This window comes from Nuphar pumila, chromosome 9, assembly GCF_984573655.1.
Source record: "Nuphar pumila chromosome 9, dmNupPumi1.hap1.1, whole genome shotgun sequence".
Classification (NCBI taxonomy): Eukaryota; Viridiplantae; Streptophyta; class Magnoliopsida; order Nymphaeales; family Nymphaeaceae; genus Nuphar; species Nuphar pumila.
In genome coordinates, this window is record NC_143257.1 from 4,776,296 (window position 1) to 4,802,857 (window position 26,562).

General features: G+C 40.5%; 1 protein-coding gene across 2 annotated transcripts; it reads right to left on the reverse strand.

Annotated features, from left to right (window-relative positions):
* Positions 1 to 3,599: 3,599 nt before the first annotated feature.
* LOC149828272 (receptor-like cytoplasmic kinase 176) lies at positions 3,600 to 17,034 on the reverse strand. Of its 2 annotated transcripts, none has more exons than XM_090017485.1 (6): positions 16,656 to 17,034; positions 6,439 to 6,770; positions 6,142 to 6,277; positions 4,935 to 5,077; positions 4,679 to 4,802; positions 3,600 to 4,568 (listed from the first exon to the last, which is right to left on the reverse strand). In XM_090017485.1, exons 1-6 carry the CDS (start codon positions 16,717 to 16,719, stop codon positions 4,228 to 4,230), a joined length of 1,140 nt encoding a protein of 379 aa, XP_089873611.1. In that variant the 5' UTR covers positions 16,720 to 17,034; the 3' UTR covers positions 3,600 to 4,227. The 2 variants fall into 2 exon arrangements, with proteins under 2 accessions (XP_089873611.1, XP_089873612.1); XM_090017486.1 differs by lacking the exon at positions 16,656 to 17,034 and adding an exon at positions 14,349 to 14,760.
* Positions 17,035 to 26,562: the final 9,528 nt, after the last annotated feature.

Here is a 26,562-nt window from a genome sequence, read left to right on the forward strand (position 1 = left end):
GGTGCGAACCCCACATCAGAGGCTTCTCAAACTTGAGATATGGAGTATCTGAGATCCCTCATGTAAAAGGGGATGGTCCTGCATTCAGTTGCTGCAAGGCCCACCAATGTGGCTAGGGTTGGACAGTGGGTGCGGCCCGTGGCCCATCCTGAATAGGCCAGAACTGGGCTTAGTTTTTGAAAGAAGGCTTGATTTGGGTCGGGTCAGACTTGCTGCAAGGTTGAAGCTGGGTATACTCTCCGGTGGGCATGGGGGATCTTTAAGGGTTTTACCAACCGGAGTCTAGCCAAGGTGTGGTCGGTCATGGGGGGGTGGGGTGGGGGTGGAGGGTTTTCCTTGGATTATCCATAAAAAAAGGTAAATCCCTCTTTTGTTTTTTTTGAATTTATAATCTGAAGAAACCACACAAGGCACAAAGACCTGGTCACGCTGGCTCAGCTAGGGATGGCAGTGGACCGGGGGAAAGCGGGGCCCCGCCCCGCCTTACCCCGTTTGGACCGGGGATGAAGGGTATGAAACGAGGATGGAGGCAGGGACAAAGGTTAAAATCCATCCCCGTCCGGGGGTGGAGGCGGGGATGGACGTGCACTTTTCCCCGCCCCGCCCCGTCCCCGCCACGACCACTTTTCCCCACAATATCCCCGCCCCGCCCCGCCTCATCCCCGTTTGAACCGGGGATGGAGGACATGAAACATAGATGAAGGCGGGGGTGGAGACCTTGTTCCCCACCCCGCCCCGCCCCACCCCACTGCCATCCCTAGGCTCAGCTTGCCATACCTACTGTCATTGTGCCTGCAGCGTAAAACTCCGAGGCTAGAATCCCTGCCCCTGGGGAAAGTAAATCCCTCTTGAACCTCATTTATTTTATTTGTATTTTTCTTAATTTCATTAAAAAACTATGCATTCAAAGAAATGGAGGAATATCATGAATATAAGATGACTTGTAACCCAGCCCGGCCTGGTCTGAATGAGGCCCATCGGCCAAAAGGGCAGGTTGTGAGCTTTGTATTAGACCCGTACTAGACCCCAACTAGGTCTAGGCCCAACCTGATTGGTCAAGGGATTGGGCTTGGTTAAGTCCGGTCCGTCACCGGCCTGATCAAGCCTGTCCATTAACTGGGTCAGGCCAGCTCAACCCGCTATTGCCCAGCCATAAATGTCGCCATGTGATTAATCCTGATGACAGGGATGACGAGTTAGGTTGTCATTTGATCCCAATTCAATAATTTGGGAACCAGGGACCATCAAGTTAAACAATCTTGTTTAGACATTATCAAAACCTGACTAGAGTTGGTAAACCAGATCCGAGTACACATCTTAACTGGTTCAGTTAAATCTATAGAAGCAAAATTCCTTATACAATCCAAATCATGATTTTTTGGCAGTCACCTTGCAACCCTTTTCAAAAAGTTGAGACCCCAAAACAGATGAAACCATGGTTACTGAACTTTTTTGAAACTTAGAAAGTTGGATTTGGATCAAGGATGACGCCAGGAATTTAAACTAAGGCGGACACAAATGCATTAGTATAATTAGAGATATGTATGAAGGAGTAGTAACTGGTGTTCACACTTGTGGAGGGGTGACAACCAATTTTCCTATAACGGTTGGGTTACATCAAGGATCTGCTTTAAGCCCTTTCCTATTTGCTATAGTGATGGATGAGCTTACGAGATCAATTCAAGAAAATGTGCTGTGGTGTATGTTGTTTGCTGATGATATTGTTTTGATTGATGAGTCTAGAGCTGGGGTTAATGCTAAGTTAGAACTATGGAGACAGACATTGGAAGCAAGAGGTTTTAAGTTGAGTAAGAGTAAGACAGAATACATGGAATGTCGATTTAGTAAGCAACAAAGTAGTGATGGGAGTGTAGTGAAGCTTGGTGAGCACGAAATACCGGTGGATGATTCTTTCAAATATTTGGGATCTATCATTCAAAAGTATGAAGAAATTGATGAAGATGTAAATCATAGGATAAAGGTTGGGTGGATGAAATGGAAGAGTGCAACTGGAGTGTTGTGCGATCGTAGAATGCCATTGCGGTTGAAGGGAAAGTTTTATAGGATGACTATTAGGCCCGCTTTACTATATAGTACGGAATGTTGGGCTGTCAAGAGACATCATATTCAAAAAATGAGTATAGCTGAGATGTGTATGCTGAGATGGATGTGTGGAAATACAATAAAAGATAAGATTCGGAACGAGGAGATACGTAAGAAGGTAGGCGTTGCACCCATTGAAAATAAGATGAGAGAGAATCGTTTACGGTGGTTTGGACATATTCGACGAAGGCCTAATGATGCTCCTGTTAGAAGGATGGAGAAATGGGAAAATATATTAGTTAAAAGAGGTCGGGGTAGGCCTAGGAAGACATGGATGGAGGTGATAAGAAAGGATATGAATGCTTTGAACCTCACCGAGGACATGGCATTGGATAGAAATGAATGGAGGAGAAGGATTCATGTGGAAAACCCATAATGATTTTCTTTGTTGGTTCATATCGCCGACCCCAATTGTTTTGGGATGAAGGCGTAGTTGTTGTTGTTGTTGGACACAAATGCACTCTAAAAAAAAATAAAAAATTCTATGACAATAAACTATACTAACAAGTGCAAAAAAATTCAAGAACTACTTGTGCGATATTCATAATTAAGAACCTTGGTTGAAACTAATAACATATTCAGTAATAAAGAAAATTATTGAAGAACTGCATAATACCATGATAACATGCCCTTATACTACTTCAAAATGTAGTTTTATTTTATATAAAGACCAGAAAAAGTAACTTTCATGGATAATGCCGTGTGACCAAGCTCAAGTTTCAATTTTGAAATGCATTCAACAAGACATGAAAAAAGAACACAAATATCCTATAAATAAATAAAAAATTAATTAATTAATATTTCAAAAAATCTACAAAAAATATCGTAAATCACAAGCTCCAGGTCAGAGATGGGGGCATGGTGCCCACATAGTTGTCCGGTCAGGGTGAGCACTGCCCACCTGACATATTACCCCCTTGGTCTTTTATTCGAGTCAGAGTAGGGACGTGCTAATCCTAAGGATGCTTGAAATTACACATTTTTTACACTAAAGCTTTATGAGAAACTCAACTGCTTTTTTATGTCATTTCCAACTCGTTCTCAGTGACACTTCGCATTCTAGTTCTCAAGCACTTCAAGGTATTCCCTATACACCAAGGTTGTTAAATGCGATGAAGCGAGGCGTTGAGCCTGCCCTTCGCCTCTGAGGCGTACACCTCTCACAACATGAGACTCTAAAGTATCCGTGGTATATCTAAAATATCGTAAAAATATTGTGGCATTTTTGTAGGGATGTTAATGGATTGAATTTAATGCGTATTCGACTGCATCAGAAGTTCATAACGACCTTTGTTTAATGCTCATAATCAGATTTCTTTTTTTATATTTACCTTAGGCGCATCACTGCAACGCCTCAGTACCTTGAGCGTACGCTTCAGGTACTGAGGCGTACGCCTCTCACAACACTGCTATACACCACCTACTCACCTTAGCCGCTTCTAGTTTTAGCAACTAGATAAGAAACTCTCTCTCTCTCTCTCCCTCTCAAAAGCACCTTCAAACCAGAAACAGACCCTTTAAGCAAGGAAAGAACCTTATGATTCCTTCACAACATTGATAATAATAAACATTTTACAGAGCAAAACCATACAAATAAGACCCCAAGAGAGGATCAATGCTGCTAAAACAGATTATAAGATTACAGAAAGGGAAGCAGCTACAAAAGAAATGAACAGAAACCCCCATGAGCCAACTAAAGGAGTCGTCACAACAAAACTCTCAATTTCCTCTTTGCACAATTTCAGGCAGAAGCTACAAAAAGAAACCCCCACATCAAGAGTTGTTGATCCTTCTCGCTAAGCACTACTCATGGGATCAATTTCCAGATCTACCAACAACTGACTTCGGAGATGTTCATCAAGAACCAGCCATAAGCCATCTGACATAACCGCCGCCCGAGTAGTTATCGATCCAGGCAACTAGGGGAGGTTCTGCACGTAGATTACAGGAATGTAAAACTACAAACAGCACAGTATGCCGTTCTGTAACCGTCTAGTGTGGCCTTCCTATCTCTTATGAATACAGTGGTGAATCTGAAGGTCTAGGGTGTGGAACTCTGCCACCATTCGTGACATCAGACCATCAACGGTTCTTCTGAACCACTGGTGTGTTGTGGTGCCATACTCAGATCTGCTCTGACTGAGGGTCTTTGGCCATTGTTAGCTCCTGCAACTGCTCTAGCTCTACCACAACCTCAGCCATAGTAGGCCTCAACCTTGGGTCTGTAGAGAGGCACCGGAGTGCAAGTGCAGAAGCTTTCTGAACTGCCCTCATGGAATACTGGCCTTGCAGTCGGCCATCCAAAACATGGAATTGCCTGCGCTTGCTGTTCAAGTAAGGTTTGGCCCACGCCACAAGGTTGTGCTCCCCAGTAGGCTGGTTCTTGTCTACTGCACGTCGCCCAGATAGCATTTCTATCATGACGACTCCGAAGCTATATACATCACTCTTCACAGATAAATGACCTTAAAAATTAGATAGAAGAAGTGTATTAGCAGATTACATAAAAGCCCACTCTCTCTCTCTCTCTCGTGTGTGTGTGTGTGTGTGTGTGTGTCAAAAACCTAAATGATACCTGTGGCAAGGTATTCAGGAGCTGCATATCCATATGTCCCCATAACCCTTGTTGAGACGTGCGTCTTACCTTCAGTAGGACCATCTTTTGCCAGCCCAAAGTCAGAAAGCTTGGCATTGTGGTTCTGTACAAAACCACAAACAAGCCCAGCAAGAATAAGCCACAATAACCAGAGAAAGGGAGCACACAGTCCCCCTGGTTAACCAACATACACTTAAATGATTGAACATGACAATACAGATACAGTAGTTCATACCGAATCCAATAACACATTTGATGTCTTAAAATCACGATAAATCACTTTTGTTTGAGCACTATGCAGAAAGGCAAGCCCCTTTGCAGCCCCTAGAGCAACTTTCATCCGAAAATTCCAAGAAAGCGGTTGGAAGTATGTGCCCCCTGAACACACGTGAACAGAACATGGTAAGTTAAGGCTGTGTTTGCACGGCAGGACAAATGGCACGTGAGCAGACCAGTGTGGCATTTGTCCTGGACTTGTTAGTCGCACCCTGGCATGTCTGTGCAGCGCTTTATAAAGGACCTACACAGGACGCATTTTGTTCTGTGATGAACACTGCACCTGCTTATCAAACACAGGACAATAACCGGGCAGGGACTGGTCGATCCCCGCATGGGTTGGTCCCGTGTATCAAATGCACCCTTAAAAGAAAATATCTTCCTAAACTCTAAAAGGAAAAGAAAAGGAACATCTGAAACACACACACAAAAAATAAAAGGTAAAAAAAACAATGCATGGAACGTTTGTAGCTTACATCTGAAAACATGATTTGATGACACGAAAATTGGCAACCTTTGGAGCTAACAAAGTTACAACTTCCACAGGTATCTTCCATTTCATCCCTACTCTCATAAGTTTCCTTTTCCTTTTTTTTTTTCAGTATTGAGTTTTTATCAGAATAGCACAATCAAAGGCAATCCATAAGGAAATTCTTCTTCAAACTACTGGCCATTCCAGATTCCTTGCCATGGCTCTTTTCACATTTAACATAAGTTTAAAGTTTAAACCACAAAGACTAATCAGGATATAGCCATTTTAGCTGAGGGTTCTCAAATTTTGTCAAAGTGAATCCAATGCACATAATGCCAACAGTAAAAATTAAAGGAAACAATGGCAGCATTTGGACCAGTAAGCAAACAGAAGGCACTGTAGCAACACTATTGAAAGAATGAAGTTCATGAATACACACTAAAAAATACATAAACAAATGAAAGCCACTATTTTAGCCTCGGTAAGACTGAGACATGAATTGTCTTATTTATTAAAGCAAGCTGATCTACACTATGGCCTGTACTTTGATCAAGGCTGTAAAGCATTAGCATGTAAAACTTTGAAAACAGAACCCAGTGTTCAAAGCGCTCATTTTCATCCATGCTGCAATTACCGTTTCATTAAAAAGAACACACATAGGGTAATATACACTAGATGGTGAGAAGGAACTCACTCCTGAAAAGGTGATTTTCCAAACTTCCTCGAGGCATGCACTCGTAAACGAGCAGTCTCTGATCATCCTCTAGGCAATAACCAATTAGTTTCACCAAATTTGGGTGGGAGAGCTGTCCCAAATAGTTCACCTCTGCCTACAGGTTCTCAAATATAACAAACAGGTAAGCAAACTGATTGATACAAACACGACATTCAATAAAAACAAATCAATAAGCATACAATTAATTAATTTCTTTTACATGTTGGTTGAAGAATGGTTAACTCGTTGCTTTATGAGGGATCATATATCACTCACCAGCCATTCCTTGTGACCCTGAAACCCATCTTGATTAAGTTTCTTCACGGCAATGACCATGCCAGTACCAGGTCGTGTTGCCGTCAAAGTATTTTCATCAATCCAACCTTTAAAAACAGAACCAAAACCACCTTCTCCCAGAACAGAATCAGGCCGGAAGTTCCTGGTGGCAGCTTTGAGCTCTGCAAAGTTAAAGCGCTTCACATTCGATGCTTGCAAGATCTCCCCCTCACTTCTCGGAGTTTGAGGTGCAGTCATAGGTCCTGATGAGAACTTGCTCAAATTGCTAATTTCAGGTCCATCCTTGCTAGAACCCTTGAATGAATTAACACCTTTAACACCAAAATAACAGCATCTGGTAAATATAGCAAGCAGAGAAGGAAAGGCAATACACACAAATCATCACCAAAACAAGCTAAACCTAACCATTGAAAGATAAATAAGAGTAACTTTACCAGGTAAAACAACAAACAAGGTTCCATGTAAAGAAAATTCAGCAGAAGATTCAGAAAAATAGAAAAGAAAACAAACAGCTAACATGGTAACACAACAATCAGGATGTCCATGTATTGTAATGAAAATGTGATTGGTTCCGTGACCAAAAACCATATCGCAGTAATTTTGCAAAATCAATCTTAAACAGCACGCAGATGGGAACATAAACGACATCAGAAAATTTTGATAGCTCGTAAGGACCATTACCTAGAAACAATAGGCCTCAAACACATTCCAACCAACAACCATTTCACACAAACAACTAAGCTCGCAACTGGTAGCAACAAAATATAAGCGTCTGCAAGTAAGATGTAAACCAAAAGATTTCTCATGTAACTGAGCAAAGTCCATCACCATTCTACCAAGTTCCAAATTCATGCAAGTGTTCATAGAACCACTCAGAATTAACCACAAAATCCATAAAGATACAACTAAGAAGGATCAACAAGCAACTAAAGTTTCAGGGGAAATGAGGAAATTAAAAACAAAATCAAAGACATCCAACTATAAGCGTTTTCTTTTCAAGCAGCAACATAAATCCTGTAAACAATACAAACTTGTCTAGAACACACACACAATGGCACATGAGTTAACGTGGTTCAGTCTAACGTGACCTACGTCCATGATGAGCCCTCACACTCTCTCTATTTCACATAGAGAGGGGAACCTGTTTCATTTATATAGGCACCAAGAGTACATTGAAGATTATGTAAGACTCTACCATTTTCAATCACCTTGGAGTCCTTATTGTTTTGGTTTCCTACATTAGATTTACAATCAATAGAAGTCCTTGTTAAAATATGTAATCTCCTATCTCATATGTAATCTCATAGGTAGCTCATGTAATCCCTTGCAATATTTTTCTTTTTTTTTCCAGTTAGTTTTTAGTTTGATTAGTTCTAGTTAAAACCCAACTAGAACTAACTTGAATCCCCATTTTAGGACCCTCATAGGCTTCACCTTTTTTATTAGTCAAAAAGGCCTTTTTGACCAAGTCAAAAAGGTGCAACTCCAAGGGAGCCGTTGGACTCCCAACAACTCTAATAGAGCCGTTGAGAGTCCAACTACTCCCTTGAGGCTCCTCTCATTCCCTCTATAAATATGGGGTTATTCCCCTTGTACACATCATTCTCTTGAGTGTGGGATTTTATCCCAAGTTTAATAAAAGTTTATTTTTTCTATTTTTGTTGTGAATACCCTCTTTCGGGTATAGTGTATGTTTGGTGTTGATGCTCTCTTTGTGAACCTTTGCGGTTCTTGTAATCTCATTGTGAGAACTTGTTGAGAGGTATTTTTTGTGGATTGCATTTTCTTATAGTCCTTTCCGAAGAGGAGTTCTTGACATTAGGAGAAGTCATTTCAAGAGGTGACTCTGGAGGAGAAGAAGCCATATTGGGAGATGTCTCGGGCTTCTTGGATCCTTCTTGGATTGGAGCAGGACCTTGGACACCTTGGACAGTCATCTCAACACCCCCCTCTCAAGCCAACCTCCACGAGGTCGAGCATGTCTCTAAAGTGATTGAATTTAGGTCCTGGTAGAGGCTTTGTAAGAACATCTGCAACTTGATTTTGAGATGAGATGACTTGAACTTCAATTTATCTTTAGAAACCTTTTCTCAAACAAAGTGGTAGTTAATTTCAATATGCTTGGTGCGAGCATGAAACACGGGATTGGCCACCAAATATGTAGCCCCTAAGTTGTCGCACCATAGAATAGGGACTTCACCTGGAATGATATCCAATTCTAACAGTAACTGTTTGAGCCAAGCAAGCTCAGAGACTACTTTTGCAATTGCTTTGTATTATGCTTCTGTGCTAAACTTGGCTACAGTATGTTGTTTGGTTGAGCTCCATGACAATAAAGTTGGTCCCATAAAGGTCAAGTACCTACTTGTAGACTTGTGATCGTCAGGGCATCCTGACCAGTCCACATCAGAATAGGCAGACAAGCGAAGAGAACAAGACTTCTTGATTTGAAGACCCAAACTTAAAGCTCCCTTGAGGTATTTCAAGATTCTTTTGACATGGACCCAATGGTCCTGATTCGATTCATGTGTGAACTCTCAAGCTTTGTTGACAGAATATGCTACATCAGGCTTGGTGAACCTCACATATTATAGTGCGCCAACAATGCTCCGATATTGAGTGACATCTTCTAGTAGTGTTCCCCCATGTCTAGAAAGGACAACATTGGGTGCGACTGGAGTGATTATAGGCTTGCAATCTATCATGCATGTTTTGAGCAAGAGATCAAAAATATATTTTGTTTGGCCCATCATAATTCTTGATGACTCATGAATCACCTCAATTCCAAGAAAATAATGAAGAGGACTCAGGTTTTTAATGGAGAATTCACAAGCAAAGCCATGAAAAATTCACTTAACATTATCACATGAATTTCATGTAATAATAATGTCATCAATATATATCAAGACAAACCTGCGACAAACCTTGTGACAAATGAAGAGCGACAAATCAGCCTTGGATTCACCAATTCTCAATTTCTCTAAGTATACATAAAGTCTTTCAAACCATGTCCCGTCCAGAGAGCTTGTTTTAACCCATAGAAACTTGATTGAACTTACACACAAAATTATGTTGTTTAGTGTCTTCAAAACCTGGTGGTTGACTCATGTAGATTTCTTCTTTTAGAATACCATGAAGAAATGCATTATTTACGTCTAACGAATGTACCAGCCAACCCAAACCCAAACAAACTACAATTGACAACACCATCATAACTGGCATGGATTTTACAACAGGACTAAAACTAGGTAGATCGAGGATGGATCTGGGCTTGCAGGTCGGACCTGAGGTAGGATCCGTAACAATCCACCCCTCTCAAACACACTTTGTCCTCAAGGTGGGAACTCCGAATAATGAGCAGCTATCAAGTCTAACTTTTCCCATGTCGCTTCGTCCACACTGCTGCCAAACCACTGGACCAGTATCTCTGTAACTAGATGATTGTCCTTCCTCCGCCTTCTCTTCCCAAGGACCATGACCGACTAGGGTGAGGTATGTAATGAGATCAAGAAGTTTCCACACACCTCAAGCAAAAGACAAATACAAACCCACACAAAGGGGCATAAGCACAATAGCTACATAGGGGCTTAGAGAAATACATACAACCACAATAGCCACTTAGGGGCTTAGAGAAATACACACAACATAAAAAATAAAGGCTTTATTGAATATCAAATGCACACAAAATGCATGAGTGTCAAGGGGCACAAGGCCCAAATTTATAGACGAGAGGAGTGAGAGGCTCCCCAAATACGGCTATTTGGGGCTCCCCAACGGCTACAAATCTAACCGTTGAGAGTTCCTAAAAGCTATAATCTTGTACAAAATATAAATATAAAAAAGCCCCCAATGGGTGACACCTATTACATTGGTCAAAAGACCAAAATAACCTTGAAGGTTAATATATATTACACACACACACACACACACACATATATATATATATATATATATATATATAATAAGAACCTATATTCTAACACCCCCCTCAAACTCACTGAGTGACAACTGAGAGTTTGCCAAGAAGAGAGTGGAATCTGGAAGATGATAGTGCCTTAGTGAAGAAGTCCACCAGTTGATACTCAGATGGCACATATGGTAAAGTAATGGTCTTCTTCAGGAATTCTTCCCGAACATAATGGCAGTCTATCTCGATATGCTTTGTTCGATCATGAAATGTAGGATTGCTTGTAATATAGACGGTGCTCTTATTATCACAATATAATCTTGAGGGTGTAGATATGAAAACCCCCAAGTCTTCGAGCAACTGTCATAACCACACCAATTCAGAAGTCGTAGTAGCCATGGTATGATTTTTGCAGGTGTTATTCCCCTTGCGTAAGCCGAAGCCAATGGCTCCCTAGGGTTAAGGGGTGCACCTGGGTTTATATCCCTCCGGGGTAGTTTATGTATTGCATATAGGCAATAGTGAGCCACTCCCTAGAGACTTGATATTTATTTTTACTGGTCAAGTCTTGGTCCTCAGGAGTGACATGGTATGTGGCCCAAGTGTTTGGGTACCATGTTGAATCTTGCATACTATTGAGTGTCATGGCTGCAAATAATTTTGAAATACCATAGCACATGCGAGCAATATGATTACGACGACCACAAATTTGACAAACAACTTGTCCCTCTTTCAGAGAGGAACATGATTGAGTTTGACGACATTGATTATCTCGATTAAAATTTTGGAAATTTCCAAAATATCGTCCAGCACCTCCTTTGGAATGACCTTTACCCCTACCTTGTCCACCACCTCTCCCGCGCTCTCTTTGGAAAAAAAAACAGTGGTGGACGTTTATCCTTGAGGCGGTTGCGTATTAATCATTTACAACCTTTTTCTCTTGGTTCAACAGTAATTCATAAATTTTCATAAAGTTGGGCAAGGACTCACGAATGGAAATAGAAGTAACAAAGCTTTCATAGCCTCTCGAGAGACCATTCAACGTGCAATGGATTTTCATTTGAAACAGGTTCACTGGTAGCATACAAGGAATCCACAAGAAATTTTATATGGTTTAGATACTCTACCATACTTCTCAACTCCTTTCTGACATCCTGAAGGTCCTTGCTTAATTGAAGAATTCAAATACTGGATTGGGACGAGTAAGAACGTTCCAACGTGATCCATGTTTCATGGGCAGACAAAACACTAATGATTTGTCCCAACACAAGCTCAGTAACAATATCACAGATCCAGCTTAGGGCTAATTGATCTACCTTTTTCCACACCATGTATTCTCGATTTAGCTTCATCTCCTCTCCCTCTCTAACATAATGACTTGGAGTAGGGAAAGATCCATCGACATACTTGATGAGATCATGAAAAAAGAAGACGCACACTATCTAAGATATCCACAACAAATAATTGTCTATCAAGTCAAGGCACTCCACTAGTTGGCTGGATTAGTTATGAGGGATGAGAGATTTGACGAAGATGAGGTTGAACTTGAAGCCATGAGAAACACGATCAGGAAGGGGGAGAGCTTTTGATCATTGAGACACAACAAATAAATGATACAATCTTGTCCAGAACACACACACACACAAAGGCACACAATTTAACGTGGTTCGGTCTAACGTGACCTACGTCCACAATGAACCCTCACTTTCTCTCTATTTCACGTAGAGAGGAGGGGAACCTGTTTCAAGGGGTGGGCATCAGGCGGGGTCGGGCCGACCCGAGCATATTTAGAGCTCGGCTCGCCAGGCTTTAAGCGCGGCCCGGCCCAAAGATGGCCTGATTCCTAACGAGCTGGGGTTTGAAGAGCAGCCCATGGCCTGACCCATTGGCCCAACGGGCCAATGTAAAGCGGGCAAGGTCCTGCCCAACCCGACCCAAATCCATTTGTAAATAGTAATGATTCACAAGTTTCCAACTTTCGATGCACCCAATTAATTATCTTTCTAGTTTCTATAAAATTAATGTAACTAATAATTAGGTAAACTGTAATAGTTGTCAAGTTACTTTACAATAGTTAATTTTTAAAACTTTTATATTATTAAAAAATTAATAAATAACTCAGGCCGGGCACACGTATATAACGGGCCGGGTTTTAGCCGGGTACCGAATGGTCCCGAGCCTAAAACCTTGATCAAAACCCAGCCCATGGCGAGCCAGGTGGGCTTGGCCACCCCTACCTGTTTCATTTATACAGGCACCACGAGTACATCCAAGATTATGTAGGACTCTACAATTTCCAATCACCTTGGAGTCCTTATTGATTTAGTTTCCTACATTAGATTTATAATCAATATAAGTCATTTCTAAAGAGGAGTCCTTTCAAGTGGTGACTCTAGAGGAAGAGAAGCCACATTGGGAGACGCCTTGGGATTTTTGGATTAATACATGAGCTGAGCAGAAGACCCTGGTCCATAAGGATACGTTTGGATCCATTTTGATGTTTTTGGATATTTTTATCATTTGAATCATTTTTCTTATTTAGGTCATTTTATAATGGATATTGGATTCTTTTATTTGATCAATATCTTAATTAAGATAAGTTTTATCTTTTTAGGAGTTTATCAAATTAGGTAGTTTACTTAGATTGGAATTTGGGAGACCTCATCTATAAAAGGATGAGATTCCTATACAGAACGAGGGAGTTTGAAGATGAGATAAATTTCAGTAATATTTTTTCCAGTTATTTTCAGCAATTTCTTTGAATTTGTTGTATTTTCCTACTTTTCTCGATTTTCATGTGTAAGAGTAGCATAACAAAGATTTTCTCATAAATTTAGCCCTTTGATTTACATCAAATCGGTATCAAGGCAATCCCCCGATCTTGCCACGATGCTGCTAAATTCGCAAGGTGACTTGACGGAAGCACAAAAAGTTTTCATGATAACTTCTTTGCGCGAGATAAGAAGTGATGTGCGCGGTATGATTCAGGAGCTTGATTTGACAACAAAGACGGACAAAAGAATGATTTGAAGATTTGCTTTGATAGAAAAAAAGTTCATGGAGTTTATACAACATTCAAATGAAAAGAATAAAAAGAAAAATCTTTTGGTGATACGTGAAAAGTGTTTGAACCAAGAGGGTGGATCTACAACATCGGTGTTCATCGATATGCAGCCACCACCATCTAGCATCGGATTTTCAACTCCCGATCTCGTTTCAAGGACAATGCATGAACATGAGGCTATCTTAAAGCAGCTACAATTGCCAGGTGTAATTCCACAGTCTCCCATGGTACAACAAATCGATGGACAAGGGTCTAAACACCCCCACTCCTTTCCACTGCCACTGAACTTCCCACACGGTAGGGAGAAAACCACCGTCGCCTCCAAGTAACCCAGCTCTTCTCTGTCGGGGGCACAAGCTCGCGGGGGTCCACCCAACTGGCAGGGGTGGCCGACGGTGGGCCTTAGTCCACCGTCCCACCTGCCCTAGGGTGGACAGAAGGACATGTGGTGGGAACCCCATGGACGACCAGCCATCGCTCAACGGATTTTCTCCGGACAGGGCAGGCTGGTGGGTGGGGGCTGCCCCCACCGGTGGCAAGCACTCCTCTGGCTCCTCTCCCTTCCCCAATTTTCCCATCCCCCACACCAGTTTCCTCTCTCCTTGCCACAGGCAACAGACCACCAGCAGGAAAACCGACCATCATGTGGCCGCCAACCACCTCAGGCCGATGAAAATCCTCATCGTCAGCCGATTGTACCACCGACGCCTCCCAAAGGTGGGCTGGTGAGGGAGAGGGGTCACACCCTAACCCCTCACCTCTACTCCCTTACTCTCCCATCGTGGGTGGAGAGCCCACAACATGAATCGGTTCGGTTCATGCAAGCCCCCAAAAAAACTGATTAAAGTCCCTTCTTTTGAAATAAAACCCAGTTCTCTTTGCAAAACTTGGTTTTCCTATCTTCCCCATTCAACCCACCTTATTTTGAACCCAAATCTGGCCAACCACCAATAGGGCAGGATCCGCGGTTGCTGTCGACAACTCAACCTGAGGGGATCGTAGCTCCTTCTTCTCCGCCTTCCTCACCTCACGCCTTTGCTGCTTCAGAAGCTTCCTCCTTGCGCTCTTCGAGAGGGGCTGCCCCTCCCCCGCCGAAGTCTCGTCGCTGGCGGCAGCACCCTGGTGACCCACCGCTAGACAGGAGGGCTCGATGGCAGCCTGACCCGTCGAGCGAATTTGAGGAGGAAGGGATGGTGCTACCATCCCCACGTTCTTCTTCTTCTCTAGTAGGGCAGGGTTGAACTGCCGGCAGACTGCTATCAGGTGAGGTCGCGCTGGAAGTGACCAATCGGTGTGAGCTAGGACAGTTGGCGCGACGAGACCTCAGGTTCTGGGTACTATGGGTTAGGGTCAGGGTGTTCTACCCCTTAATTAGAGTTAACTTCTTGATTTTGGAGTGCATCGACAACAGGCAGAACGCGGAGTGACAGAGCGAGAGGTCCAGATCTTCTATCCATGGACTTCTTGAGATTGGATCAAACCAACCTTAGAGCCATTGGATCCATTAAAAAAAAGGATCCTGAAGACTACGAATGGTTCGAGAAGAATATGTTTGGCTTTCAAACACTATTCTAGCAGTTTGGACTAATCAATTTGTGAAGCAGTACAAAGATCCGATTCTGAATTATGGGCCCATAACCCACAAAGTGAAATGAGATTGAAAAAAGAGCACGCAGAATCTAGACTTGAGGGCAAGTCTTCTCCAACCCGAGAAAAATGATGTAGAAGAGGAGCAAAAGACCTAGGTTCATAAGGTTCTCTTTGAATCCATTTTGATGTTTTTAATATTTTTATCATTTAGATCATTTTTCATATTTAGGTTATTTGGTAAATAGACATTAGATCTTTATGCTTGATTCATATTTTAATTAAGATAAGTTTTATACTTTAAGAGTTTACCAAATTAGGTAGTTTACTTGGATTGGGATTTGGGAGAGACATCATCTATAAAAAAAGATGAGAGCCCTATGTAGAATGGGGGAGTTTGAAGATAAGATAAATTTCAGTAATTCTTATTTTTTTAATTTTCGGTTATTTTTCAGCAATTTCTTGTATTTTCTGGCTTTTCTAAATTTTAGTGCGAGTAGCCTGACATAGATTTTCTCATAAATGGAGCCCCTTCCGTTTACAGCATTGATCCTTCTTTGATTGGCGCATGACCTTGGATAATCATCTCAACAAATCCTCAATGAGTATAAAATATCCTGTAACTACATGAAATCAAGGAAAAGAAAACCAAGGGTTTCCTTATTGGATTAACCAAGAATCCCAAGAAAGCACACGTTTGGAAAAGAACTTTCAGTAAAGCCTACAGCTGCGCGAAATTCACGAAAGTTATTCACGATCAAGCAAGGGAAAAGAGGAAAATCTACGAAAGCCAAACAAAAAACCGATTTTGAGTTAAGAATTTCACTCAAAACCCAAAATTGATGCATAATTTCAAAAGATCCACGCATAAGCAACCATCAAACCCCATAATTTCGGCCCAAATTTACAAAAAACTACACGAAATTCACCTCTCGATCCTATATTCACGCAAGAACACTAAATTTAGGCAAGAATCCAACGAGAACGAGGCTCCAGGCACGCATTTCCAAGCACAGTTTTCACTAAAACCCGTCAAAATCCTTGAAAAATCTTCCACAGACACTTCCAAACACGATTTTCACTGAAATCCGTCAAAATCCATAAAAAAATCTTCCAGAGACGTTTCCAATATGGATTACCGCTAAAACCTGACAAAATCCGAGAAAATCTTCCAGAGACCACACGAAACCAATCAAGTGAACGAAAAGACAAAGAGAAACAGAAAAAGAAAAAATCCTAACAAAACACAGTGGAGAAAAAAAAAAGGGAAAATCTTAACCAGGAACACGTTTTCAAGCACGATCTCCAAAAAACCGGCCAAAAATCCGCATTTTTTTCCAGAAACCATACGAAACCAAACATCGGACAGAATTTACGAAGAACACCGTTTCCAAGCACGATTCCCACTAAAACCCGTCAAAATACAGGAAAATCTTCCAGAGACCTCATGAAACCAATCAGGCGAAAGTAAAAAACGGAAAATCTTAACCAGGAGTTTGTTTTCAAGCATGATCTCCAAAAGAACAGCCAAAAATCCTCAACTTCTTCCGGAAATCACACCGAACCAAACATCGGAGAGAAAATTTGAAGAGAAACCCAAACTCTGACCCTACCTCGAGCTCCGGAGCAACGAATTACCTGTTGCCGAGACGCTATGGAACGGGCTCTCAGCCTTGATCCTCGCACTCCAGCAACTCCCCATCGCCGATCCACTACCACAAGGAAAAACAAGAACAACAACCACCGAAGCCCAACCCTATTCACTAAAAACTCAGCAGAAGGTGGTGGGAAAGAAGAAGAAGATGACGATGAAGATGAAGATGAAGATGAAGATGAAGATGAAGATGAAGAAGAAGATGGCGTACGAGATCAGTGAAGAGCAAGAGGCGCGCGCGAGAGAGAGTGAGAGAGAGAGAGAGAGAGCTCACAAGCCACAGCCCTCACAGTGGGGCTTTAACGGTCAAAGATGGCGGTGGGGTCTGGATCGGACGTCCCAGAATCGATCTCGTCATTGCTTGTCGCAGCCGTAGGACGGAGAGGGGGAGCGGCCCAGGATATTTGTTTGATTTTTTTTCTTTTAAATGATTTGAGATAGTTGACTCGATGATGCCATTGATTGCGGCCGCGGCCTACGTTTTATTACCCTGAAAATATCAGTTCCGTCCTTAAATTTTGCTCTTTTTGTAGATACTGCAGTAATGTTTAACTATTTACAGAAAAGCACAATAAGCTTATCAGAAAAATACCGACATATTTAACTATTTACAATTAGCTGCCAGCACACCCAGCTTGGTTCCCAGGGCAAGGAATGTGCACCTGTGGGTTATGAATAGAGATGCAAACGGGTCAGATTTAGGAAGAAGGTTTTTGCAATTTTTGGCTGTTTGGATTCCATTTCGATCCAAATCCCCATGTATTTAGCTGCTCCCGATTCGAACCGTTTGCATCCCTAATTTTGAACTCCTGATGCACCTTCAGCTTGCTAATGGTCACAAGTCACCGCTAATTAGGGGTGGCAAAACCTGACACGACCCGCCAACCCGCCTCTTAGGCGGGTTCTGGTTGGGCTTAAGCCAACCCGTTTAATAAACGGGTCGACCCACCTAACCCGTTGATTAAACGGGTCGGGTTCGGGTTGGGGGTATGTCAACCCACCAACCCGTTTAATAAACGAGTTAGGCGGGTGGGTCAACTCGTCGACCCGCCAACCCAACCCGCGAACCTGAGAACCCGTTTACCCGACCCAACCCATTTATTAAATGGGTTGCCGGGTCGTGTCGGGTTACCCGTTTATTAAACGGTTCGTGTTTGCCACTGCCGACCCGTTTAATAAACGGGTCAGGCTCGGGTTGAGGTATGCTGACCCACCAACCGGTCGGGTCGACCCGCCAACCCGACACGATTGCCACCCCTACCGCTAATGTTTCAACTTAATTTTTAAAATCCAACTATTTATTATGGTTTGATATATATGTTGATTTTAAGAGAATTAGTCTCATGAAAAAAAAAAGGCTGGGGAAAGTTGCAAATGAAGTTTTTTTGAAAGGCAAGCTGAGGTTAGGCAGACCCTACCAGATTCTATATATAAAAAAATGAGCAGTTAGATTATATAAAAAAATGAGTTACAGATATTATATTTCACCCTGATCCTTCCAACATTTCTAGAGCCCTCCCCTGATTAATTTGGACAAAAAACTAGCTATTTAGTTAGAAGTATATTGTGGGTTCAGTACAATCAATTATCACAATTATAAACAAAATTTGTTTAGCTCTTGAGGCATATCTAAACTAGAGGTATCATGGGGTTTGGTTGGGACCAGACTTGGACCAGATTTCCTGGTATGGTATCGAGTTTGGACTCGAGTCTAATCAGGTTCCCTATAAGAAAACCATACCCGGATCCAATAAAAAATACATGAACCAAACCTGAATAATACCCAATAAAATCATATTTTTTTATCATTTTTACATTAAAAATTTGTGGGTCTTAATCGAAACTCAGGTCGGGTCTGGGTCTGGTATAAAATTTCACAAACTATACCCAAGTCCATATATTAACCGGGTCTTAATCGGGTCTTCTTATTTATCATCATACCCGGACCCTATAGGGTTTGGTTCGGGTAAACCAGGCCCTTTGACACCCCTAATCTGAACTGAACTGAACTAGTACAGCCATTGTTCATAAACATGCCTAAAGAAGCCGCAAGGTCAATTCTGACTTTGGAGTTTGCTGCAACATGGTTGGAAAGCTGCGGCCAAGCACTCCACACATTGTCTTCTTCAGGTGGACCCTGCTGACTAAAGCTTCCAGCTGAGCTGAAGTGGCCGGTGTGATCCCTGATTGTGAAACCTATGTCTCATTCATCCCTCAATGTGCAACAGATGCATATTTGAAGCCACCCCGGGTCCAAGGGCAGCTAACATGTTAAGCTCCTCCAACGGATCTAAATCAATGTTATCAGTATCGGTGCGTATTGGCCGATACGCATCGTATCGGCAGAAAATCGATACGATTAACCCTTGGATCGACTATTTTTTAATAAATGTAAAAAACACTTAATTAAAATTAAATGTGTAATATTATTTTAATGGTTTTAACACGTGTCATGTTATGATTGACACATAATAATTTTTTTATTTTTTGGCCGATACAGAACGATTCACTTGAGTATCGGTATGGGCTGATACAACTGAATCGGTGGCCGAACAATTCAGGGCGGATACCGATACTGACAACATTGGTCTGAATACTTTGTAAAGTATTCGAGCCCGATCACTGGATCTGCTGTGTTTTCTTGTGTTTCCTTGGAAATGATCAGCAGTTCCAAACACCCCCTTAAGCTAATTCTCTGAAGTCCGGTCATCAGGATATGAGCTCGTACAGATGGGCATCGAGCTGGGCCTAGGCCGTTTTCTTTAAGACCCAATTCTGACCAGATTGGCATGGGCCAAGCTGACTGACCCATTTTAGCTGGGCCTAGGCCGTTTTCTTCAGATCATGTAAGCTTGTTAAATAGTAATAAATATAGGTTTATACATTTTATATCATATAATAGTAATAAATATAGGTTTTGAGAGGAGCAATGTTGTCAGTATCGGTATTGGCCCTGAATCGTTGGGCCACCGATTCAGCTGTATCGGCCTATACTGATACTCAGCTGAATTGTTCTGTATCGGCCCAAAAATAATAATAAATCATTATGTGTCAATCATAACATGACACATGTTAAAATTATTTACATAATTTTAAAATAATATTAAAAATTATTTTTTGCTATTTTTTATATTTATTAAAAATAATCGATTCAGGCCCGTAACATATCGAAATTCTGCCGATATGATGTGTATCGGCCGATATGCACCGATACTGATGACATTGCTGAGGAGGAGTGAGGTTTTGTGGATCGAGGGGTGAGGCCCACGCCTTGATCCAACGTCTATGCAAATGAAGGATTCTCAACTGTTTTTTTTTTGGGAGGTGGCGAGGTGTCAGACTAGAGATCCATGGATCCCTAATCCAAATTAAAGATCTTAGATCCAAGGTAATCAAATGCACCCAAAATGTTTGGCTTACAAGCAATAGGTTCACTGGTTTAGAGTTAGAATCATATTGCTTCTTGCTTTGAGACACTTTTTAGTCCATAAAAGAGTTAGCTTGAGCTCCACTGAATAAGTCAAGAGTTCAGTATAAAGATCTGGTTATAATCCAGATACTAATCTTGAAATCCAATAAATACTCAAACTTGTTAAAATTACAACCCATATCCAAATCCCAAAATAATTGGATGTTGGCATTGTTAAGATCCAAACCCAAATCTCAACTTCAAATTTCAGATCCAATATTCAAATTATTTAGTTCCCAACTCAACGCATTATATTCAGACCATTAGTTTGAATCTTGTTGAAGATTCAAATGAGCAATTCAGATATATTCTATAAATAATTTTGAACTCTCACATGTATCCAAACGATGGAGTTAGAGCAAGGACTTAATTGGATTTAAATTCAGACTAGGAGTAGGATAGCTAATATCGAATTTGGATCTTAGTAACTATCAGGATGCATTTTATGCATATTTGGATTCATATTTAGTTGTAATACAGAATGCCCAATCCATTCTTAATCAAATTTTCACAAGCTCTACTGGATCATACTAAATGGATTCAGAAACCTGACCCGAATCCAATCTGATCACATCTTTGCCTGTAAATCCAAAATCACATCTCCACTACTTTCTCCATCCAACATTCATGTCGTGTTTGATATGCTGAAAAAGAAGAGGCATAAAAAGGTCAGCCTGGACCAACGAGGGCTCCGCTTGTCTGGCAGGAGCAGTTAGTGTTGTTATGGGATGTTGCAAGTTCGATTCCCAATGGTACGGTTGTATAACTGGTAAGGGTCTGCCAAACCTAGGGGTGGCAAAACCTGACACGACCCGCCAACCCCGACCTGCCAACCCGCCTCTTAGGCGGGTTCGGGTTGGGCTTAAGCCAACCCGTTTAATAAACGGGTCGACCCGCCTAACCCGTTTATTAAACGGGTCGGGTTGGGGTATGCCAACCCGCCAACCCGCCAACCCGTTTAATAAACGGGTTAGGCGGGCGGGTCAACCCGCCAACCTGAGAACCCGTTTACCCGACCCAACCCATTTATTAAATGGGTTGGTGGCTCGTGTCGGGTTACCCGTTTATTAAACGGGCCAGGTTCGTGTTTGCCACAGCCGACCCGTTTAATAAACGGGTCGGGTTTGGGTTGAGGTATGCTGACCCGCCAACCCGTCGGGTCGACCCGCCAACCCGACAAGATTGCCACCCCTAGCCAAACCCCAGCTTTCTCTGTCGCAAAAAATAAAATAAAAAGGCCAGCCCGTGGGGAGCAAGTAGCACCCCAAACTTTTTCTCGTAGGTTTTGAAGGTACTTTATGTCCACAACTTGCCTCCTGAAAGGGAGTTTTTTGATAAGTTTGATAGCACACATGGTTATAAATGGTGATCAGGTAGAGAAAACTGATTCTCCATATATTTTATTATAGCAGCACAACATAGAAAATATAAAGAGAGTTACATATGCTGGTCGATTCTTTTTCTTAGATTCTAGGTGAGGATGATGACTGTTACAACAAAATAAGGAAGATCATTATTTTGTGATGGTTCTTGATTACAACAGTTGAGATAGAGATAGAATAAGGAATAAAAAAGACAGAAAGTGAAATGGTGGACATAAATAACATGAATATGTGGATCACGTTATTTACAAAAATCACTAAAATCTAATATACCCCCCTCAAGTTGGAACATGTGGGTTGAGCATGCCTAACTAGGTTTTCAAAAAGGAAAAATGGTAGAGAGACTTATTGAGACGATAAACTTGACTCTCTCATGACTAGAAAACCTAGTGACAAATGCATATACACTTCTTCATTGAAATCACCATGTAAGAAAGCATTGTTGACATCAATCTGAAATAGATACTAATTGTGTATGATTGCGATTGTAAGAAGGGAACAAACAATAACCATCTTGGCGACAGGAGCATGTCTCATTATAATCAAATCCTTCAATTTGGGTATACCCTTTGGCAAGCAAACAAACCTTGCATCGCTCAATAGAACCATAAGATCTATATTTTATTTTATAGATTCATTTGCAGCCTACGGGATGTTTATCTTCAGGTAAATCAGTCACTGACCAAGTGTTGCTCTCCTCAAGTGCTTGGATTTTAGCAGCCGTGGCATCATGCCAATGTTGCTGTTTTATAGTTTGGAGGAAAGTTTTTGGTTCCTGATTTTTTAGTGATGAACGTTAAGAAGACACTATGACAAGATAATGACTAAGAGAATGGTTGGTATTGGGAACCGCATCACACGATTCGTTTGATTAAAGTATGAGGACTATAAAATAACACTTGAAATCCTTGAGTTACAATGGTAGTTGACGAAGATGATCTGATTTTCTGATTTGAGGCATTTTTGGGTTAGTGGGATTGGCAGCTATAGTATTGGGATTCACAATGTCTAGGGTAGAAGGGGACGTTGGTGGATTTGGATAATGATTATATGAACTATTTGGACTTGTGGGTATGTGGTCATGTACCTGGTTTTGTGGAGTAAAATCTTGTGGTTCAAATATTGGTATGGGTAGAACACTATCACTGAGAAAAATCATTTTCATAAAATTTTATATTCCTAACAAAAATTTTGTGTGATTCAAGATTATACACTTTATAGCCAACTTGACCATATGGGTATCCTACAAAGATGCATTGCTTGGCACATTTATCAAATTTGTGACCATAATGGATATTGAATGCATAACAAAGGTATACAAATATTTGCAAGTACTCATATTTGGGTGCTTTGTTGTGCAACATCTCATATGGAGTTTTACCCATCAAAGGTTTTGATGGGAGACGATTTATGAGATATGTTGCAGTAAGGACACATTCCACCCAAAATTTGATTGGTAAATTTGCTTAAAAATGAAGTGCACAAGCTATATTCAATAGATCTCTATGTTTGTACTCAATCACTCCATTTTGTTGCGGAATTGATACACAACTATAATGGTGGTTGATTCCTTTTTCTCTAAGATATGCTTGCATTTCATTAGAGAAAAATTCAGTGTTAATATCACATCTAATGTTTGAAATATTAGTTTTAAATTGATTTTCAATCAACGCAAAAAAGCTTTTGATGATATCGAATGTCTCGGATTTATACCGCATAAGGTATATCCACATGCATCTACTATAGACATCTATTATGGTCAAGAAGTAATGAGCTCTATTATGGTCAAGAAGTAATGAGCTCCTGACATAGATGGAGTTTGGTAGGTACCCCATATGTTATAATGGATCAGTTCAAATGGTTTAGAAGATGGTATGGTTCCATGGGGGAAAGGTAATGTAGTTTGTTTGGCTTTGTGGCAAACAGAACAATGAGCATTAAAAAAAATTCATTGACTTTACTGGAATTAACAAGGACTTATAGTCTAGAATTTGATAAATGTCTTAATCTAAAATACCAAAGCGAAGATGAAGCATTCAAAGCATGGTTACCATCGATCTTAAGAATATTAAGATTGCCATGCAGCCTACCCACTCTAATCTTCTTCTTCGAGTGTGGGTCTTGAAATAAGCAATGATCCTATTTAAATACAACATCACATTTTAATTCATGAATGAGTTTACTAATTGAAAGAAGGTTGAACTTGAATTGAGAAACATATAACATATTAGATAAAGTGAGTGTTGGTGATAATGTGACATTGCCAATGTGAGTGACAAGGGTGTGCGATCCATCTAAGAGACCAATTGGAGGAAAAGAAGCATTCATAGAAGAAATATTAGACAATGAATTTGTGATGTGATCCGTTGCTCTTGAATCTATAATCCAACATTGAGATACATATAGGTTTGGATATATTACCTACATGGTTGGTCATAGGAGAAGTTGTTTGGTTACCTAAGTTGACGATGGCCATGATCCTGTCATATTGCTCCTGAATAAGTTGGGAGATGGGTGAATTGGTAGGTAGCTTTTATGGTTCAATCGTGGTAAGGCAAGCATTTGTATTAGCTTGGCTAATAGAACACACATTGAGAGAACACTTTGGTCGGTTCGAAAAATTGTGAAGGTGATAACGCTTCGCCTTGATGTGGCCCAATTGACCACAATGTTCGCATTTTGGTCAAGGTGATTTTGTGGTATCTTTGGTGAGTCGGTCTTGGTAAACTGACTATTTCGATCGACCCAGCGGCAACCAATTTATGTGAGGGTGTGATTCGAAGATCACATTGTCGTTCTTCTTGAATTATTAAGGCACAAGCCTTGGATATACTCGACAATGGAGTCACAAGCAACAACTGACTCTGGATGGCATTAAAATTATCATTTAGGCCCATTAAGAATTGGATAAGCCTTTCTCGTTGTTGGAGCTCTTGGATAACTTTTGTGGCTCTACATGAGCAAGGAAAAATGCTTACATATGTGGACATCTCATTCCATAATTCTTTCAACTTGGTGAAGTACACTATTATAGAAGACTCACCTTGCTTGAGATTGATTATCTCTTGTTGAATTTGATATATTTTGAGTGTTTAATTAAGAAAACCTTTCACGAAGTTCTGTCCAAACTTTGGCAATTGTCTCCACATATATTACACTCGATGAGAGGTCCTTATGCATCGAGTTAAGCAGCCAGGACAACACCATATTGTTGCAACATTCCCATGCAACAACATTGGCTAAAGATAAATCTAGTTTCATGATTATGCCATAAAAAAAACCAAACTTATTCTTGGCACTTAGTGCCATGATCATCGCCCTACTCCATATCGAGTAGTTATCTCTGATGAGTTGTTGAGATACAAGTGACATCCTTGGATTATGCGAGTGATGAAGGAAATATGGGTTTGTCGTCGTCTCTAGATGGGGCGCCAGTGCATTTGTTGAGGTGTCAACATCATTATTGGTGATGTCAGATGACATTAAAATTAAGTGTACACACTGGACAAGAATGTTGCGGCTTTACTGGATATGAGCTCGAAAATATAACCAGCGATAAATAGGTTGCTGTGTGATCGAACATACACCAAGTGCGATCAACATCGAGATAGTAATATAAATGGTGATCATGCAACAGAGAAAACTAATTCTCCATATATTTTATTACAACAGCAAAATACAAAAAATATAAAGAGAGTTACATAACGGTCGACCATGGTGGTAGATTCTCATTCCTAAATTCTAGGTGAGGACAATGACTGTTACAACAAAATAAGGAAGGAGATCACAATTTTGTGATTGTTCTTGATTACAACAGTTGAGATAGAGATAGGATACAAAATTTAAAAAAATAGAAAGTAAATATGAAAAACAGAAAGTGAAATGGTTGTCGTAAATAACGTGAATATGTGGATCACATTATTTACAAAAATCACAATAATCTAATAATATGAGGACAAAATATTCATGTCGATACTTTTTTGACGCTATCAAATGCACCTTTAAAACACATTTGGAAGCAAGAAAAAATCTCATAGAAAAAAATTTGCCTATGAGAATTTAACATATTAAACTTTTCTATATAAAAAAATTCTCCTATTTGTGTGAACTGAGAAAACCAGGTTATAAAAATGTCACGGTTTTGACTAGAGTGAGGTCTGCCCTCAAAACTGCAACTTTTTTATAGGAAATTTTTTTCATCTCTTGAGATAGAGATTTTTTTTCTATAAAAAACATGGCAAAATAGAGATCTTTCTTTTGAAGTATTTCTATTTGGAATGAATAGAAAAGTTGCCTCTTTTTCTTTCTCGCTTGACTTTTTTACAATTTTGGTGTGTTTGGAAGTGAGAAATGGAAGAAAAAATGCAGATAGAAAGAAAAGCATGAAAACATTTTCAATCATTTCAAACGAGAGAAAAATTTTGAAAGAATAGTTTTTCTAAAAACTTTGAGTTTTGATAGAAAAATTCCTTCAACTAAAGGGGTGGAGAAATTTTTTCTATCAAAGATTTTTTTGCATTAGTGTGACCAAAATTGAGGCTTCCCTTGCCCACAATGAGTACACCCAACTTGCCTCATGCCAAGAGTTGCATACCCTAGGGTTTTGAACTTGTAACATCCTGTCAACTTGGTGCTTTTATGAGTTACCCACACCAAGTGAGCAGAGCCCTTATAGGTGAATCAAATTTTTTTATTACTTGACATGTTTAGCTTTTTTTTTTTAATTAATACTTTCCATATTATCATCTACAAATAGAGAATAGTGGTTAGACCTGGTTCAACGAAAAGAAGATACATTGGAGTCCTCTTCACTGCACTTGTAAGAGCTTGTGGTATTGGATAGGGGTGAAGGTAGCCCTATTTGCTAGTTTTTTGTTGTTCTTTCTTTACAAGTTGAAAAGATTAGAGGTATTGAGTATGAATACATTCTTCTTTGTAACATGTGTGTGTTATGATTTTTCTCTTTTGTAATATAATATCATGCTTGAATTATATTGCTTTTTAAAGGGAATAATAAGAAGAGGTTTAAATCTACAAACA